General features: G+C 42.6%; 2 protein-coding genes across 2 annotated transcripts in view; both read left to right on the forward strand.

Annotated features, from left to right (window-relative positions):
- Positions 1 to 20,761, forward strand: part of LOC147712229 (scavenger receptor cysteine-rich domain-containing protein DMBT1-like) — a 1,653,398-nt gene that overhangs the window by 651,134 nt on the left and 981,503 nt on the right. The gene's annotated exons all lie outside the window — the stretch shown is intronic.
- Positions 1 to 20,761, forward strand: part of LOC147712233 (scavenger receptor cysteine-rich domain-containing protein DMBT1-like) — a 147,462-nt gene that overhangs the window by 90,000 nt on the left and 36,701 nt on the right. Inside the window, exon 7 of the mRNA XM_086922979.1 lies at positions 350 to 525. Within this exon, the coding sequence (XP_086779105.1) occupies positions 350 to 525 (176 nt within the window). The remainder of the gene's footprint in view (positions 1 to 349; positions 526 to 20,761) is intronic.

A 20,761-nucleotide genomic window follows, 5' to 3' on the forward strand; every position in this document is an offset into this window, starting at 1 on the left:
CAATTAATGAAGACACACTTTCTGCCAAAAAACACCTGGATCTGCTGGCTCGGTCAATGCTCGTTTCAGTTACCTCTGATCCTTAAATGACTTAGAATTGGTGCACAATGTGACCTTCTCTGCTCCAAGCCCACTGACCTTATGAGGTACCTGTCCACTCATGGATCTCATAATTTTCCTGTCCCCTTTCAGGATCTCTGTTCACCTTATTGAGCAAGACAATGACAGTGGTAACCCATTATGATACACCTTTGCGCTCATTTACCTCTCTACCATTAATCGCACCGTAACAGCTGTTGTTTCTTGTGTCTAGGTGGCATGCTAAAACTGAAATATTTCCTATTTACAGTGTCTCTCACGTGTTCTGCTGATTTTATGCAAGCTGCGATTCCCATGGCCTATCTCCAGTCGCTGGGCTATTCTCCAGGAGATGTGTCTTTGAATCACCCCTACTGTTTGTCTCAGGTCACACAAGATCATGTGATATTCAACATCTCGTACAGCAGCTGTGGAACAGTTAAACAGGTGAGACCAGAAACGTCTGTCTACATGGGAGACGATGAGGCGGGCTGACATATAATGCTCGGTAGCAGCAGACTTTGCTGAGTGTGAAATGATGCCCCCAAAAACCTGGGATATATGGTAAGACTAATGTCATTTTTCCTGTGTGGAGTCCATGTTGTTTTATGTTATCACAAATAAGTTAGTGTCCTGATCTCTTGGTTCTCTGTCATGAAAGTCTTCATGTACTCGAGCATTATTTGTAAATTCACTATTACACAGACACCTAGGGTATGATGCTTGAAAAAATGGACGCAAAATGTAATCACAATTTGCAACCAGAATCCAATGCTAGAAATACAATGTTGACACTATCCTGCTGGTTGTTGAATGAGTCCTGTAGGAACGATGTTCATCCACCGGGACCTCCTTTGCTTGACCCAGATTACTATTACTGGAAGCATGTGAGCTAACCACCACCCAAGCAGGGCAAAAGGGAATAGGAGAAGCAGGGACAGACAGTCTGGCCATCGTCTGATATTCTATGCTCGGGAATTCTTTTACCAACAGTTCATTATCATCTGCCTGTGTGAGTCAGAATTTCTGAGAATCAGAAACATCTAATGTTATCTTCAAATATTTATCCTAATCCCTACTTTATTTATCTACTTGTGTACAGGACTATTGTAAACCTGTTACATGTTTCTGTTGACTTTACATTGAATGGTCCCACTGCTAAGTATATGGATCAACAGGGGCCTTCGCAGATGCCTAGCATTGCAAGATAAAGGAAGGGCAACAGTGATCTATCTCTCTCCAATCTATTCTGTGTATGATTTAAAGTAGGAAAAAATGAGGTGAGCACATCCAGTCCTGGTGAGAATAAAATAACTACTGTCAGTAATAGTTTGGAGAGGATACTACGAATACAAAATTGCTCTGAGCTGTACTTTCTGTCTCTCTAAAGTAACATAAAAAGTCAACAAGTCAGAAATGCAACAGAATATTAGCTTGAATGACTACTAGAGTCAGTGAGAGAACACGACCTGAAGTAGCAGTAACTAAGGATTCTCAATAGGCAGGCATGTTCAAAGAAACTAACCTCTGGTATCACCAAGAGAGACGCGGGAAAACTGGCAAAAATACATTGACAACTGCAGGGCCAGCCTTACCTGAATGCTCAGCTTTAAACCCTCCTACTTTGAATGTTGTAGTAATTAAATACATAATATCTCGCACAAAGTGAGGGAGGATGTGAGTGTCCAACACACCCACTGGCACTTGGATAAACTAAGTGTGGTGGGAATGATGGTGTACACAACTAAAGCAAGGTCTTTTTGCAGCGCAATACAGCACAAGTACTAATTGGTCAGCTCGCAAATTCTCCTGCTACAGGGGATCACAGAACAACCTTGATTATGAATATTAATTAGGCAGGTTGCTCTTAGTAACCCCTTGTGGGTACCAGGACTCTCCAGGCATCTCTGTCTTTGACTTTTCTTCAATCTAACTTCAGATGTAGCCCATCTCTTTGCAGTCATCCTCAAGGGCTCAGAGTCAGGTGTTCCTTGGTCTTCCATTTTTCATTTACTTCTGAGGGCTCCAGGTCAGGACTTGCCTGGTGGTATTTGATATGGGCATATGGAGGGTGTGACCTGTCCATCCCCAGCGTCTTTTCAAGATTTCTTCATTGCCAGAGATTAGGGAAGTCTACCGCCAAAGGTTATTGTTGCTCATGATGTTGACCAGCAGATTTGGAGGATTTTCCTCAGACTGGTGTTGTTGAAGGTCTGGACTTTGTTTTTGGCGATCACTGTTGTTCACCAAGTTTTTGTTCCATACAGAATGACACGATTTTACGTTGGGGTTAAAAAGCCTGCTCTTGGTTTTCAGTGTTAGGTCCTTGGAGCTCCAGATCTTCTTTAGCTAAATGAAGGCAGCCCTCCATTGGCAGGTTCTTGCTTTGACGTAGGTGTCTATGCAGCTCTGTTTATCTCTGACACTTTCGAGGTAGGTGAACGCCTCAACCTATTCCAGCGCATCGCCTGCAAGAGTGACTGCAGCTGTGCTGGCCATATTAGCCTTCAAGATCTTAATTTTCCCATGTGGATGTTGAGGCCAAGTTGTATCTGCTGAAGGGTGTTGGAGAATAGGGTCAGGTCATCTTGCAGAGTCCAGATCAACGAGCTGTGTGCAAGGTGTCCACTGGATTCTATTTCTTCTCCCTGCTGGGGATTTCTTTGTGATCCAGTCTATGGCCAGCCGGAAGTGAAAATGTGAGAGCAAGCAACACTGGTAGAGTCTGGTCCTCACTATCATTCAGGTCATTCCTTCTTAAGAGTTACTTATGATTCTTAAGAGTTTGTCTGACACACTGTAGTGGCGGAAGAGTTTGCAAATGGTCTCTCATTCCACGTAGTCGAATGCCTTCTCATAGTTGATGAAGTTGGCATAGAGGGGGAAATTCATGTCCATCAACTGCTCGGTGATGATGTGGACCAGTATAAACGATGCAAATAAACAGCATCCTCTAAGTCAGCTAATCTGATAGATATTCTAGATAAAATCGAGTTGGAGGTTAAACACACAAACTAAGGTTTTCTTAAATGACTTGTTAAGATTAAAGGTAAATTAGAAGCTCTGGATGTATAACTGGGAGCATTCCAACCAAGGTGGCCAGAGTTGATTCTGGGATTTTACAAGCAGAATGTGTTGTAAGGAAAAAGGAATTGGATTCTGCCTAGAGAAAACTGCAGATGAAAACAGAAGATCTGGGAAATAGATTATGCATGGCTAACACTTCATTTTATTAACCTTTCCAATGGAAGAAAGTTTAACTCAAATCTGGAAGAATTTATTTTGACACTGCCAAAAGATACTGCAAGATTACCGAACAAAGTAATCTGAGGCCAGAGAATCCTACTGCAGAAGACTCAGAAACAAGGACTAAATAGAATAGTTAGTGCTAGTTCCAAGACTTTAAAGTTAAGGAAAATGTTCTTGATAGATTCTATGTTGTTTAAACACCTTGAGAATTTGTGTTCCAAATATTTCTGTAACTTTCCTTAGAGTTAGTGCAGAGATGAAGGAAAAATGATTAATTATTCATTATAAAAAAGCAGAGGCACATGGCAAGAGATCACAACAATATAACTTTATAGGAAGTTGAATTTTAGATTTTTAAAGATGTCTCTGAAGCCCGGGAATTTTTCAGGGGAATGCTGTGTGGTGCAGAATGATGAGAGTGGTATGCCCTGAGCTTATTAACAGTAGGTGTAATGAGAAAAAGGGTACCACACTAAATTGACTATTTTTCCTATTTAGGGATCATGAACCTTGGGGAAATGGCTTTCATGAGGATTCCCCAGTGATAAAAGGGAGTGAGGACAGAAAAACAAAGCAAATCAAAATATTGGCGGACTGAATAGATAGGCATGGGTCTCACATTTGAAAATGAAGTTATTTTGGTACTGGTCATGAAGAGGAGAAGAGACGTAGTAGCTTTTTCTTTTAAGCTTCAAATAGAATGAGCTATTTACAACTATGTTTCTTTATGTTTACTGATGGTTTTGCTGGGTGGAGAGAGCTGTGAGTGGTACAGTTACATAGAATAATTTTTCTGCAGCAATGCTAATGTCAATAGATTCTAGGAATCAGAGGGTGGGAAACATGCTCTGATTTTCCAGAACACTATCTCAATATATGAGGCATTGAAGGGGGTATGGTGGGAGAAATCAGAAGGAGGGGCTTGAGCACCATGAAGTTGGGGGGGGGGGCAGAAAAATAAAGTATTTGGGCCAAAAGGGGACCACAATGTGAGCCAGACATACAACAGGAAATGGAATGTATAGCAAAGGGAATTCAAAAATAATATCTGTTTAAATTGAATTCTAAAGAGAAAAAGGAGCATGCAATATTTGCAGGTTACTAAAAAAGAGAGCTGACTCCTACAAGAAAACCATTTAATTAAATAACATCAAGATTCTTTTCAAAATATTCATCTATGCAAGAGGTGAGATTCTTGGATGCAGGGTTCTCTGTCAGAGGAGTGTCATTTGTAGTAGGAAAGAAGACACTGAGAGAAAGATCAAGAGAAATTAGATGAAGAGGGTAGATGGCTTGTCCTGGATCTCTTTCGGGGGCGACTGACAATTTTAATGGGATAATATTGAGGATTAATAAGGGATAGTGCGGTGTTATGCTATAGAAGAGGGCCTCATTAACATCTGGGGAAGCTTCACTCCAAGGTGTTCGTTATACATATATATGTTAGTCGCAATTATGCAACCCAAGCGCAATATTTTTTTGTTTCATCTGAATGAATGAATGAGTTGTGTCTTGTGCCGCGCAACTTAGCCCAAGGGCATCAAGGCGCCTAGAGATCGTGCAGCTTGTAAGTGTTGAAGAGCCAGACTACAGATAAGCCTCTACAAAGAGGTACGTTTTCAAAGCTTTACGAAAGAGAGTGATGGATGATTGCCCTGCTAGTTTGGGAGGGAGAGAATTCCACAGCCTAGGAGCCAGGGAGGCAAAGGCTCTCCCTCCCCACCTAACTTTGCGGAACCGAGGGACTGACAGAAGATTTTTGTTAGAAGAGCGGAGGGCTCAACAGGGAGAGTAAGGGTGAAGTAGGGCCCTGATACCCTCCGAACCGGAGCCGTATAGAGCCCCATGGGCAAGACAGAGGATCTTGAAGGAGATCCTGGACTGAATGGGCAGCCAGTGGAGGTCCTTCCTGGTGGTGGAGGCTGAGGAAAGTCTAGGGAGATTAAGGACCAACCTAGCCGCTGCATTTTGCACTACCTGTAAGCGCTGAATCAGGTTTTTGTTGATACCTGAGTGAAGCGCATTACAGTAGTCAAGCCTTGAAGAGACTAGGGCCACAGTAACCTGCTTCCGCGCTTCGGGAGAGAGGAAGTGGGCAATCTTTCTCAGGACCCTGATGATTCCACAGCATGTAGAGACCGTCCTGCTGACCCGACGGTCGAAGGCGAGGGTGGAATCAATCAGTACCCCCAAATTCCTGGCAGAATGGGATGGAATAGGACACGCCCCTAGGGACAGTGGCCACCAATCACTCGACCAGATGTCGTGATTAGCACCAAAAATCAGGACCTCTGTCTTCTCCCCGTTCAACTTTAGGAAGTTCTGAATCATCCAAAAGGAGACTGCTTCCATACACCTCCTGAAGATCGAGGCGGAGAGACTGATGGAGTGAGTGAGGGAGACCATGATTTGGGTGTCGTCAGCATATGACAACACCTCAAGGCCAAAAGATCTTACTAACCTGGCAAGTGGGGCCACATAGATGTTAAAAAGTGTGGGGCTCAGGGAAGAGCCCTGAGGAACCCCACACTGCACAGGTTTAGGGGGAGAGAGGAAGTCGCCCAGCTTTACACTCTGTTCTCTTTGACTAAGTAAAGAGGACAGGAGGTTTAAGGCAGAGCCACCAACTCCGATCTCCCGAAGGCGGGCGATCAGAACGGAGGGGGACAAGGTGTCAAAAGCTGCAGTGAGGTCGAGCAGGACCAGCAAGGAGGTCTGGCCCATGTCGACCTTCACTCGGATGTTGTTGATAACCACCGTAAGGGTGGAATCTGTGCTGTGGGCTCTCCGAAAGCCATGCTGAGAGGGGTCTAGCAGGCTGGCGTCATCCAAAAAGGCGCTTAGATCATGATTAAGGTGGGCCTCGAGAATTTTAGCAGGGGCAGGAAGCAGAGAGATTGGACGAAAGTTCTTTAACACCCCAGGGTCGAGTGTGGCCTTTTTCAGGAGGGGTTTGACAACCGCCATTTTCCACGAAAGTGGATAGTTTCCTTCCACAATCACTAAGTTCAGTACCTCTAGGTGGGGAGGAATGACCAACTCCTTGCAATCCTTGAGGATCTTAAGGGGGCAAGGGTCCAGAGGGGAGCCAGATGTTGTTTTGTCAAGGAGTAAGGAGAGCGATTCTAGAGTGAGGAGGGGAAAATTGAGAAGGCTAGGACGATATTCATTCGCCCCACATTCCGGCGCAGCAGGGGTAGAGAGAAGGGAGACACCAGAGTTAAGGTTTGATTAATTTTATTGAGGCGATTACTCTACCAATCAGATCATGTGACAATCATTAGTAATTGCCAATTTGGGAGGTTAAGATCTATCATGGAAGATCATCTTTTACAAGAGGAGGAAACTCGTAAATCCTTTGGAGCAAAGATACAAAAAATTATTCACTATATTGTGGGTTTGACATCTAAAATCATTGTCTTGGATACCTTTTAGCACGGCATTAGTACAGACATCCTAATAAGCACAATTCTTTTCATAAATGACAGCAGAAGAGATTTTCATTTGGGAAAACAGCTTACACATTTTATCCATAAGAGGTATGTAATTTACGGAATAAGCAGCTATGGCTTGGTTCTTGAAATGAACCCCAAAATACCTTTTAGGATATTGATAGTAGTTTGCCTTTAGCTTTGATGTTAACATTCCTGGAGAAGTGTTACATAAGAGAGATTCAGTCTTTGAGTCATTAATTCCCCCCGCAAGGTATAGCATATTATGATTGGAAGAGCTGTTTCAATATTACTTCTCTCTTGGGATAAAAAAGAGTAACACTATCCACATACATTATCCACATACAGATTCATCGTAGGACCCCCCAAACCCCAGGAAGGAAAGGGGTGGAGAAATCTGTGAGGGCAAATATATTGCACTAAAGGTTCAATAAAAATAGCAAAAAGAACAGGGAACGGGGCAGCCTTGTTAGGTGCCTCAAATAAGGAATACTATTACAGCACTCTGTTTATTGATTCTGACTTGTTCAATAGTGCCCTTATAGATATTGACCAATGTCCTCCTGAGTTTCACAGAAATCTTAAATTTTTGTAAGATTTTAATAGAAGTTTCCGACTCATGAGGTTGAAAGCTTTTTCAACATCAAGTAAACGTGAAGCTATTATCTCCAGTAACTATCTCAATTACTCAAAAAGATGATGAGTGTTGTCTCTCAATGTTTGACCTAGAACAATACCATTTTTATCTTTATCAATAATTTTTCTGATTATTTTATTAATGTGATTAGTTTATATTTTTATAAGACTTTTATAGTCTGTGTTAAGCAATGTTATTGGTCGGTATGAAGCTGGTTTTGTTTCTAGTTTTCATTTTTCTAGTTTTCATTTTTCAAGGAAATTGATTAATACCCTTTTTTTCAATAGTTTAAAATATTTTAAGGATTTATTAATTAATTGATAAATAAAGTGCAGCCCCAAAACTGTCTTCTTCGGGAGTCTTTGAACCAGGCAGATGTTTGTTTGCCTCTCTTATTTCTTCCTCTGATATAGGATGTACTAAAAAATCTGCAGCCTCAGAATTCAAAGAGAGGAGAGATTGTCCTTATAGAAAGTTTATTCATGGCTATAGAAATCAGGGGGCATATTACCAAGCAATAGCGATAATTATCGCTATTGCTTGGTTAGAGATAAAAATTTACCGCAGAGCTGCGGCGATTTTTACCGCAAATAAACTTTGGTATTACCAAGGTTTATCGCAAATGCGATAAAAATCGCCGCAATGCATGAATATCGCTGAAAATTCAGCGATATTCATGCATTACCGAGCTAATGCTCTTAGCCATGTTATCCACCTCCCTTTGGATAACATGGCTAAGAACTGCTCAGGGCAGGTGTTAGCTTTTGGAGATATTCGCGCTTAGCGCGAATATCTCCAAAAGTTGGTAATAGGAGATAGCGATGTTAGCAACTGTTTTCAGTCTCTAACATCTTGGCACGCCCACTTTGCATGTCATTAGTGATAAATATCACTGACATGCAAAGTGGGGCCCAAGATGGTTGCTATATTTGTGTTCTATCTTATCTTTTAAAGCATTTTTCTATGCCTGAGCAGCAGTGGATTTTCTGCAGCTTCACTCTCTCTCTCTCTCATCATGATAAGAAGATAATGAAATATACACACTCTTAAATATGGCCATGAAAACTTTCCAGACCATTGCTATGTCTGTGGAGCTTTCATTTTGTGTGAAGTGATCTTCAATGTAATTTTTCAATGTCTCTACGATTGCATCAGTTGTTAACAAGATCTTATCCTATAACCATCTATTAGGTTCTAGGGGGCAATCGATTGAAAAGTTCATGATTACAATAGAATGGTCTGAAAATGTGCTAGTGTGATGTTGTATGGAGATCTCTGGGAGTGATAAAAGGAAAAAATATATAAATTCTAGAAGCCAGGCCAGATTTCTTAGAAAAACAAGTATATATGTTACTACGTGGACCCAACATGTCCATATTTCAATTACCTCTAATAAGGTACAAAATTCATTGTTTTTTTTCTTTTTTCTTTTGTGTTGACGATGGTTGGGATTGGGAAGAAAATAATTAAAATGCCCACCTATAATGCAAACACCAGGGAAACTGCATAATTCCCACTCTAAAGACTGTCAAGGTTGGATAGTATCCTGTATTGGACTGCTTTAGGATACTGTAATGTACCTCAATTTTTTATTAATAACCAGTAAAGTTATCCAAAAACTCTCCTTATCTGTGATAGGCGTGAGGCAGCTGATATCAAATTTCCTATTAATTAGAATAGCAGTCCCTCTATGTGGAGCAGTTGCAGATGAAAAAAGCCATTTAGAATCTAAGGGTATTTCTATACATCTTTTTTCCTTACCTGCAAAAAAATGTGCCCCCTGTATGAGAATAATGGCAGGCTTAAATTGTTGCAACAACATGGAAGTGGCACCCCTTTTCCGTTTATTATTTTTCCATCTGCTTTGTAGCTAATAATCTATAACTTTACCATTGAATTTGTTTTTCAATGTTTGATATTTGTTTTTTAAAGGATCTCTTATAACCTACAGAGAAAAGTTCTCCTAGCCGAATATGAATGATACACCTGACTTAGCTTTGTGACTACTTCTTAGGCTTTCCTTAAACACTTTTTAAAACGTTTGCTGTGCCCGTTACCTTATTTCTACCTGGAGTTGTAAATCTCCCCCTCCCTCTCTTACCCAATCTGTGCCCTCCCTAATGAACCAATGAGACCTATTTGATGCACCCAGGACCCAAGAGATCAGTTGCACCAGTAGCAACCCAGAGTACCCCCCACTTCTTAAAATGTCGTATTGTAGTAAAAAAGGACTGCACTTCATATATAGCAGAGAAAGTATGAAAGTGCCCGGGCCAGAGTACCTTCAATTCTTCTGGTTGAATAATCTGTGTTTAAGCACAGTTGCCTTTAGTTTTTCCATTATTTGCTTACATTTCCATTTATACCAGAAAGTCTCATACAAACATCAGGACAGACTTTGAAAGAGAAAGTGAAGTCATTATCCTCATTGATGGTTTTAATTTGAACTCCCTTTAGTAAACCTTTTTCGCAAATTCTGAAATCTTGAACATTAACCAGGATGCTCTGAGGTTTAGTCTCTTCTTTTGGTGGGAAAAATGAAACCCTGTAAGATCTTGCAATTGATATGTCTGTTTGAGGTTCTGTCAGAACATAAGTTGAGATCAATTTAGAATTTAGAAACTGCCCATGGTGTTTCTATATTTTTTCTAGTTTCTTCAGCACACTGAGTAGGTTTTCCAATGTCCTACAGTTCAGTATTAGAAATTTTAATTTCCTTCTGGAGTTGTAAAATAGCCTGCGAGTGGTTTGTTTGAATGTCCTCTGTAGCCAAGACTCTTTGCTCAACTTATTCTCACTGTGCACTTAAGATTTCTTGTCTGTAAGGACCTTGCTGGCAGTTCGTGTGGGCTCTCCTAGTTCTCTGCCTTGAGGGGACTCTGGACTAGCTTGAAAGGCAATCTCCGTGCTGCAGGGCTGTGAGCAATTGGGACCGGACTTCGAATCCCAGAAGTCCCGGCTAACCACGCCTCCCGTCACCTGGCCGCTCTCCCTGCTAGCCACGGCCATCCTCCACCTGGTAAAGCCTCGCCTTCGCTGGACTTCGTGGGACACTGTAAGGACCTTGCTGGCAGTTCGTGTGGGCTCTCCTAGCCGTTTTTTCATTTACAACTTCCGGAACCCGCTTCGCGGGTCCCGCTGCGCTGCTCTCTGCTTTGAGGGGACTCTGGACTAGCTTGAAAGGCAATCTCCGTGCTGCAGGGCTGCGAGCAATTGGGACCGGACTTCGAATCCCAGAAGTCCCGGCTCACCACGCCTCCCATCACCTGGCCGCTCTCCCTGCTAACCACGCCCAGCCTCCACCTGGTAAAGCCTCGCCTTCACTGGACTTCGTGGGACACTGTAAGGACCTTGCTGGCAGTTCGTGTGGGCTCTCCTAGCCGTTTTTTCATTTACAACTTCCGGAACCCGCTTCGCGGGTCCCGCTGCGCTGCTCTCTGCCTTGAGGGGACTCTGGACTAGCTTGAAAGGCAATCTCCGTGCTGCAGGGCTGCGAGCAATTGGGACCGGACTTCGAATCCCAGAAGTCCCGGCTAACCACGCCTCCCGTCACCTGGCCGCTCTCCCTGCTAGCCACGCCCAGCCTCTACCTGGTAAAGCCTCGCCTTCGCTGGACTACGTGGGACTTCGTGGGACACTGTAAGGACCTTGTCCTGATGATGATCCCAATTTATTGAGAGCCCTTAGGGATCGAAATGTCGACGCTCTGAACAGTGTTACATATGATCTAATGTGTATAATTTACTGTTGACACTGTTGGATGTATTTTGCGAGACTATCTATTGAAATCGCAAGCCATCCTTTGGCTCCAAAAACCTTTTTTGCCTGAAAAACCTCTTTCCTTTCTTCTACCTTGCTTGACTCTATTGGTTTTCCAACCTTGCGGGATAGGTACAGGACTGTACCCTATCTTGGTGTTCATATTTTGACCTTCTCCTGGTCAATGTAATTCTATGTTATTCTCAATAAATTTCTCTACGCCCGGCTGGGCGATAAAAAATATAGTACTGATTGTGGTCTATATTAGCATCTCTTGTTACATCTTAAATCCCTAGGACCCCTGTTGCCTATAATAACTGGCAGTTCGTGTGGGCTCTCCTAGCCGTTTTTTCATTTACAACTTGCGGAACCCGCTTCGCGGGTCCCGCTGCGCTGCTCTCTGCCTTGAGGGAACTCTGGACTAGCTTGAAAGGCAATCTCCGTGCTGCAGGGCTGCGAGCAATTGGGACCGGACTTCGAATCCCAGAAGTCCCGGCTAACCACGCCTCCCGTCACCTAGCCGCTCTCCCTGCTAGCCACGCCCAGCCTTCACCTTGACAGATCACGTACTTAAGTAAAGTGGTATCCCCGCGGCGCGGGAGCGCGTGGGAGCATCCCGGGAGAAGCCCGGGACAAGGGCGGGACCGTCTGTGGCCGTCCGGGGCCGAAGGAGGCCGGGCTGGGCCACCCCCTTTGGTCTTGGACAAGCCCTGGTGATTCTGACTATTAGTTGGTCAAGCGGCTCAGTCGCCCATATTGTTGTTGTTGCTGTTGGGTGTCATCTGGGTTTGCAAGTTTTGTATTTTGGCTGCATACATCGCTTAATTACTAAAATGCCCCTACGTTCGGGGAGAGATCGTTCTGTTGCACTGCAGACTTCAAAGGGGGTGGTTTCAGGCCCATTAGATGCCTTTATAACAAAAGCTACGGGTATATTGGAAAAAGAAATTGCTTTTGTTTAAAAAAGGTTGTCTTTAGATTTAATAAATGGGAAATGTTCTTCTTTGGGGCACATTGTTACAGTTCCAAGCCCCACACCTAACCAACTACCTCCCCCTAATCTGGTTCTTGTACCTGTTGAGATACATAATGATACTGAAGGTTCCCCTTTACTGCATTGTATCTCTGATGATAACCCTGGTGATTCAGATTCATCCGTGAGTGGTGTAGAGGATAGTGCTCTTTCTGCTACACCCTCACTACTAGACTCCTCCTCTGAAGAGGAGACTCTGGAGGTGAATCGTCCTGGTAAAAGGAAGGGTAATAAATGCCGGCAGAAAGGGGGAGTTTCAAAGGCACCCAAAACCGTTAGTCCATCATTGTGTGTGTCTGAAACCCTCCTTTCAAGGGATGATCCTTTACCCACTATCCCATCGGGTGGTACCATCACATCTGCTTCTACTACTACAGGGGTTCCTCTTACTAGCATAGTAAATATGAATGTGAATAATGCTGACTTGCTAGCACAAATGGAAATTCTAATTAAGACAATTTTACTACCGGTACTAGGGAGAACTAGACTTATGAATTTAAAAATTGACAACCTAGAGACCAACATTAAAGATAATTCTTGTCTACTTAAAAAACTGGTTAGCCAGCAGGCCAAGCAATCGGTCTCTTCTAGTGGTTCTGGCTTTACTAACCCAAAACCCCCAGGCCACTCTGATATTATTACCAAGGCTACTTCTACGGGGGCACCGTCAAATGTTAGCGACTCGAGACCAGTCCCTAAGGCCAGGACCTCGAAGACGCTTAGTGCACCAAATTTACCCTCCACCCCGGTTATCCAAACTGCTTTACCCAAGAAGGCTAGCTTTAAATCTCATGGGTTACCGCTGTTATCTGCCCCTAAACCTGTGAGTTCCGCACAGGCTTCCACCTCAGGGGTAGGCAGTTCTAAATCAACCCCCCACCAAAAATCCAGTACTAGTGTCGCAGCAGGGCGTTCACAACCCTCGAAGAGAGTTACTAGAAGAGGGCCTCCCCCAGCAGATATACCATTTGATGCCACACCTTACACCATTGTCCTGACAGGTGTTGCACCCTTAAGGGATAGACAATCAGAATCACATGGAGATCTTATGAATAAAGTAGCCTTCTGGCTTAACAAAAATCGTCCCCTTCCACCCTCATCTTCTACAAAGATACTGACAGTCCGTAGAGTTGATTGGGTGGGTTATTGCCCAAAGGATTTGGAAGGCGATTGTATTTTAATAAACTTCCGGGATCCATGGGTGGTTGATTATATTCGTAGAGAGGCAAGATTTGGAAGAACAGGGGATGTACAGTCCTTAAGCTTGTCTTACTTCTACCCAAAACGGCATGGCCTGCCCCCTACCAGAAACTTTCCTCCTCATAGACTGGTGGGGAGAAATGTGGAGGAGAGGTTTCTCAACTCGCCTTTTTACCCGTGTCTCTCAAACAGGTTTGATCCATTGTCAGGGTTGGAATGTGTTGATTGACTGGGGTATGTCTATGGTCCAGATAGTCCCAGTAGTATGGATTCTATGGGTTGTAGCCAACCGACCACTGAGGAGGGTAATAGTATAGACTATGCAGATGTACACCTTAATTCACCACCCCAGAGATCTGGTCCCCTGTTGAGGGTGAATGCTGAACTGTTAGAGGATAAATGTACCCTAGTGGTAGCCCCATCTAGCAATCAAGTGGGGATAGCTAAAATAGTTTCCTGGAATATGGCAGGACTAAGGGGTCGTATAGGTAGTGAAGATTGGGTTGATTTTATTGACTCCTTTGATATCGTCATCCTACAGGAAAGTTGGGCAGTTACCCCGATTCATAGGGTAGGGTACCTTAACTTTTACAAGCCGGCTATTTAGGGCCCTAAGGGTAGACCCTCAGGAGGGTTAGTGGTATGGATAAGACAGTCTTTGGGGTTTAGTCTATTGGAGATTTCGGTAGACAATCCGGACCTCCTGTGTGTTAAGTGTAGTAGTGGTAATAATACGGACATAGTTCTCATAAATATTTATGCTAGAGGACGCCCTGGAGGTCGCAAACAGTCAGTTATAGATGACTTGGACTCACTCTTTAGGAGAATAGGCAGTGACAGTTTGGTTTTGGTCGCTGGAGACTTGAACAGTTCATTTGAGCCTCTGAGCAGTGTGGGGAGGACCTAGGGGCTGATGAAAATATGGTATGGGACATCCCGCCCTTATCAATAACAAGGGGCGTCAAGGGCACCGAGGCAGCACTTCACTGGCAGGGGTTATGTTTAGAGTGGGGGCTGCGTGCTGCTAATGGACGCACACCCTCCGATAAATCAGGCCAACCGACCTTTAACAATGGGGTCTGTAAAAGTCGTATCGACTATTTTCTTATTAAACTTGAGCTCTGGTCCCAGGTTATCGATATGGAGGTTGTGGTACGCCCCGAGAGCGACCATAACCCCCTCTCGTTGAGCCTTAAGCTTTTTGGCGTTGGAGATGGGCCTTCTATTACCGCCTGCTCAACGTCAGAGGTTTTACTGTGTAATGACAGAAAAAGAGTAAAGTGGTCTAGGGTAGTTGCAGACCCCTCCATAATTAAAGGCTTAGAGGAAGAAGTGGCAAAGACCCTAGCCGCTATGGTAGTCGCATCATCCTCCCAGGAGACCATTCCCCAGATTAGTGATCTTCACGATCAGTGCTTCGCGGAATTAAAAACTTTACTAACAACCCCTTTAAAAGTAAGGAAGGATAAAGTTCGGACCAAATGGTACAATAAAAGCTGTAGGGTAGCTCATAGTAGACTGATCCTAGCGATCAAATCTAGAGATATTGCAGTTATCAGAACGGCCCGACTATCCTATAAAAAAACACCATGGGCCGCGAAGAAGGAGTGGGAGGACCGCCATTGGTCAGAGCTCCTTTCGGCATGCCTAACATCAAACCAAATTAAGTTTTGGGAAATTGTTAAGTGGGGTATGAACCAAGATTCTAGAACCCCCGCGAATCATGTCTCAGTGGAAGACTGGATGGCTTTCTACTCATCGCAGTTTAGAGCTCCGGATGTGAATCAGGATCTCCATCAAGAGATGGACGTAGTTTTGCCCCCTAATCCTGATTGTTCGCTTGTTTTTAATATCTCTGATACAAAGTACGCTTTGGGTACAGTCCATTCAGGTAGAGCGCCAGGGATGGATGCAATACCCTCTGATCTTTTTAAAATGAATTTAGACATTTGGGTTCCTTACATAACCATGCTTGTGAATGCAATCGCTGCAGGGGCAAGGATTCCGAATTCCTGGAAAGGGGCGGAGATTTTACCAGTATATAAAAAAGGAGAGCGCTCAGCCCCGGGGAATTATCGCCCCATAAGCCTGATAGATTCTATCCAAAAAATAGCTGCCAGGATGGTACTTGTGAGAATCCAGGGGTGGATGGAGCAAGAAAATATTCTGTCCCCTATGCAAGCTGGGTTTAGAGCAGGCACCAGTACCCTAGATCAGGTCTTTAGACTTAATATGTTGTCTTGGAAGGTAGTCAAGCTGGGTGGAGGCGCCATCTATCCCGACTTTGTAAACCTCAAATCGGCCTTCGATTTAGTACCCAGAGAGAAATTGTGGAAATCCCTTAGACTCATGGGTTTACCACCTGAACATCTTGATCTAGTGATTAGACTTCATGATGAAAATTTTGCCAAAGTGAGATGGGGAAAACAAGGTCAGGTGACTGACAGCTTCCCAGTTACACGCGGTGTGCGACAGGGATGCGTGTTGGCACCCACCTTATTCCTTTTGTTTATCAATCAGGTTGTAAAATTCTTTTCAGATACCCCGACCGATGCACCATCTCTGGGTGGGTTTAAATACCCGATGTTGATTTTTGCGGATGACACCCTGCTTCTCTCAAAAACTCGTAGAGGGTTGCAATTAGCCCTCGGCAGGTTTGCTGAGTTTTGCAGGGTTAATGATCTGCAGATCAACACTGATAAAACAATTCATGGTATTTAGTAATAAAAGTCCCATTAAAACCTCTATTACTTTGAATGGTACCCTGATTGAACAAGTGGATTCAATGACGTATTTGGGTGTGACCCTGGACTACCGATTTAGCTGGAAACCCCAGATTGAGGCCCTTTATCTAAAGTTTGTTCGCCTCTCAGGCTGCTTATTACAGGAGCGAAAAAAGTCACTGACCAAACGTATTGCCCCGGTGATAAAAATTTATGAAGCTAAAATTAATACTGCCATATTATATGGCGCTGATGTGTGGGGGTATAAAGATCTGTCTCTCCTCGTTAAGGCACAAAACAAATGTTTGCGTAATTTGGTGGGTCTACCTCAATCTACACCCACCAAACCATTGTTGCTAGATTTGGGTTGCAAACCCTTCAATGACATGGCTCGGTTCCGCCTGGTGGCCCTATGGCGACGGCTCTGGACTACTCCAGAACTTAGCCTATTCGCCAAGGAATTGGATGAAGTTAGGTCATTGTGGGGGGCTTCCCAAATCCCCTGGTTAAGGGAAGTAAAATCTGTACTGGAAGAGATGGGTCTTAACCATCTTTGGTCCAACCCGGGGGTTTCCCTTTTTCCCTCCAAACAGGACTTTAAGGATTTATACTGGGCCTCAATAAAACATCTAGCTGTGGCTCAGTCGGATGCTTCTAATCTAACTGGGCATTTTGTGGTTCATAAACTGTCCCCCGCTCTAGAATCCTACTGGGATGTGATCACTAAAACCCTCGACCGGAAAGTATACCATCAGTTCCGTGTCGGATCACTCCCAGTTAATTCCTTTTCTGGCAAATGGCTTGGGAACACAAACCATACTTGTCCTTGGTGCCCTAATCACCCGGAAAGCTTGGGTCACTTTTTCTTTGCATGCCCAGCCTACCGTGTACCGCGGCTGAAATGGCTTAAACCCATATGTAACAATCTTGAAATCAAAGGGTTCTTAGAAGCCATAAGGATATTTCGCTTAAACACATCTGAGATGGTGGTGGTTGGTGTGGCCAAGTATCTAGGCTGGGCCTGGATTATTCGAACTAGAAACCCTATTGTCTTTTAAATGTTTATCCTTTTATACTATTTACACAGTGGACTGTTATTATAATTTGAAGTCTTTATTAAACTGTCTATCGAATTGGTTGTTTAATATCTTTTTAAACTGAGGTATACTTTTAAGATAATGATTGATGCAATGGTTTTATAAAATAATGGTGTTTTGCTATGTATTGTCTTTTATGAATTGATATTCGAAATAAAGACTTTTGAACTGAACTGGTTTCTTGTCTATTAAATTCAGTGGTGACGCAATTTTACCTGTCATCTCTGCTTGCACAGCTTTTATTTCTTGCACATCTGCAATCAACAGCAGGAGTTTTGAGAACATCTTATTGCAGGATATAGTTGAGTCATCTAGTGGAATACCCCAATCTTGCATAGTTTGCTCTCTGTTTGAAGAGGAAACATCCACAATATTATTCCTGCTTAATGGAATCACTATATCTATTGAGTCTGGATATTATTGGGCTTAATAGTTGGAAGTATTTCGTCATTGCTGCTAGTATTTAAGCCCAGTACTTCAGTCTGGGCATGGGGCACAACTCTTGAGAGTGGGCATGTCGCTGATTAAACTTAGCAGAAGCACCTTGAGATGCGATCTGCCTGTCCGCTTTAGGATTAAAAATCTGATATTGTTGGACAGGAATATGGCAGCCATCATTATGGATGATGAGACATGATCGAGTAATTCCGTCACCTGTAGTATTTTTCCTCACACCTGTTATACTATCAGCACAACTTTCCATTTCTGTTCCTCAACATCTCATTATTCTCTCTTTTCTCTGTGGGGATGTGCATTTAGAGCAGTAGTGTCTGTTCATTCCTCATTTTAAATTATTTTCGCTTGTGTCCATTGCAACTTAGATTCACATTTTCCCACATTGGAAAGCTGTATTAAATCTTTCATATGGATCACAGAAAGCTGTGAATCTATATAAAGATATTGCAAATGTCAAGACCAGAAGGTGGGCTTGGGCTTCCCAAATTAGCTATATAATGTGGCCTCCTACTTTCTCTTGATGCACCACTTTTTCAATGCCAGTATCTCCATTGGATGATTCTTTCATTTTTTTTTTATGTTAAAAACTGTAGCATTGACAGTCTCTCATGGACCATAAAAGAACCTAAGATACCTAAAAAGGTCTTATATAAGACTTTGAAGTTCAAAGAGGCCTGCAGGGGGCATCTTTTTTTTGCAAATAATATCCCTTTGATTCATGCAGAAACCTCCTTGGTCTATTGTGACTATATACCTGCTTAACAGATGGGGTGATGAATAGCTGGGGGGTATTCATGATTCACAATCTAAGTAACTTATTTTTAGGAAATCGAACTATATTATTTTCTGAAATGTGTTCAAATGACACCCCAATAGATGCGTTTGCAGCTTTTCTTTTATGGAGATAATTTCTATTTTCCACTATCTATCTCTAGCCGAAATAATTGTGATTACTGATTTAGTGAGAAAATGATTTTCAAAAAAAAAAATAGCTTTTTTTTGCTGCAAGGTGCTAGCCAAGGAAAATAATCGGGAGAACACTGACATTTGTACCGAATCGGAAAAAACGGATGGGCATTTTGGTGGAAATCAGCAGTTGGTTAGAAATATTTCAAGTTTGGCTAGGCACTTGTTAGAGGGGCTGAGAGGCATATTACCAACAACTAGCGATATTTATCGCTAAGTAGGCTTAGCGGCAATTTTTTTATCGCCGCGCATCGCCGGATATTATTGCTGAGATAACGTGCCATTAGCAACATTTATCTCAAAAGCGGAAATATTTCTGGCGATAGCAGCGAAATCCGTGAATATCGCTGAGAATACAGTGATATTCACGCATTATCGTTAATAGGGTCTTAGCCATTATATCCACCTCTCATTGGATATAATGGCTAAGAACTGGTCTGAGCAGGAGTTAGTTTCTGGAGATATTCGCGCTTAGCGCAAATATTTCCATCGCTACGCCTGCCTTGCTAATAGGCGATAGCGATGTTAGCGACTGCTTTCAGTCGCTAACAGGTTTTGTACGCCCACTTTGCATGTCATTAGCGATAAATATCTCTGACATGCAAAGCGGTCCCCAAACCTCTCGCTATCGCCTACAAGCTGTCGCTAACTGCTGTTAGCGACAGCTTGCTAATAGGACGATAGAATTATCGCTGCTTAGCGGGCGAAAACAGCCACTAAAGCGGCGATAATCACATATCGCCCGCCTTGATAATATGCCCCTAAGTTTTATAGAATGTTTTTTGCAATTTGTGCCTGTTGTATTATGCTCCAGGGAGACTGAATAGGATTCTCTCCACTGTCAGTACTGAATGCTCCAGATGTGAAAAGGAGACTGGTAACGTGCTGGTTGTGTGAGGTGTTATTCGTGTGAGGTGTTATCCAATTTTAGGGCGGAATTATTTTTGGCAATTAGTATTAGAATACGATAGCCTATTAAGCCAACATTACTAGCAGCCCTACTTGGTTTAACATTGTTACTCTTTTAGATAATGAGTTTCCTTATTTCCTTTTTATATCTACGACAATTGCCTGTTCTCTAATAAATACGAATTGGAAGTTACTCTTTTTTGGACAAAGACTTTTCCTATTTCCTTTTTATATCTACAATTGCCTGTTCACTAATAAATAAATATTGGGAGTCTTTCATAAGTCCATCTTGCATATTATGAAAGAATAAAATGAAGAAAAAAAGTAAATAGGAATTTTGGTACAATGCGCATTTTGGTACAATGCGCAAATAAATAAAATACCAATCGACTGTAATATTTGGGGCAATTGGGCATTACTAATTGCAACAGCTCGGACTACAGTGGGAGAAGGGGTAAATGGGGAAATATATAACATTTACAAAGGAATACTTATCCCATACATAAAAATTATATATGATACGATAATTGTGAAAACTGATAACTTATAGATTCAAATCATATCGCCTGAGAACACTTTTAAATGTTGATTACAAACCTTTTTTGAAATTTCTAGCTTTAGGATCATGTAAGTAATTACAGAAATTTGTACATCACAGTCAAAGATGTTTCATGATAGAAAGACTACCTGACGGAAACATACACTATTTCTGGGAAGTGGTTGACCACACAGAAGTAAAGAAAGTACCTCTAGGGGTATGCTACCTTGATGCAGGACAAGAAGTATGACCATGAGAATATGGAGTTTCTACAGAAAGTACCAGAGCCTATGAATTTCAAAACACAGTTCATGAGGCTTCTCAGCAATCTTTATAGAGGCACTGCTGGTGAACTGTTATTAACAAAAAAGGGGGGAAGATGATGTAGCGGAATGGATACCATACAAATTGCAGTAGGTAGAACACAAATGAATTCTTACTTTTAGGTGCCTAGTCCCTTGGTATTATTAACACTTCTTTCAATTATCACATACCACAACCAAATCTGGATAAGATAAATTCTATATCCTTCTTAAATAGGAAATCGTACAAAAGGACAAACAAGTCAATCAATACAATACAGTCACACTTCCTTCTAACCGGTTCTAAATTAAACAGAATGGTTGCTACATGTTTTCGAGCAATGCAGACAAGTAGCCTTTTT

The sequence above is a fragment of the Lissotriton vulgaris genome, chromosome 5 (genome assembly GCF_964263255.1).
Source record: "Lissotriton vulgaris chromosome 5, aLisVul1.2, whole genome shotgun sequence".
Taxonomy (NCBI): Eukaryota; Metazoa; Chordata; class Amphibia; order Caudata; family Salamandridae; genus Lissotriton; species Lissotriton vulgaris.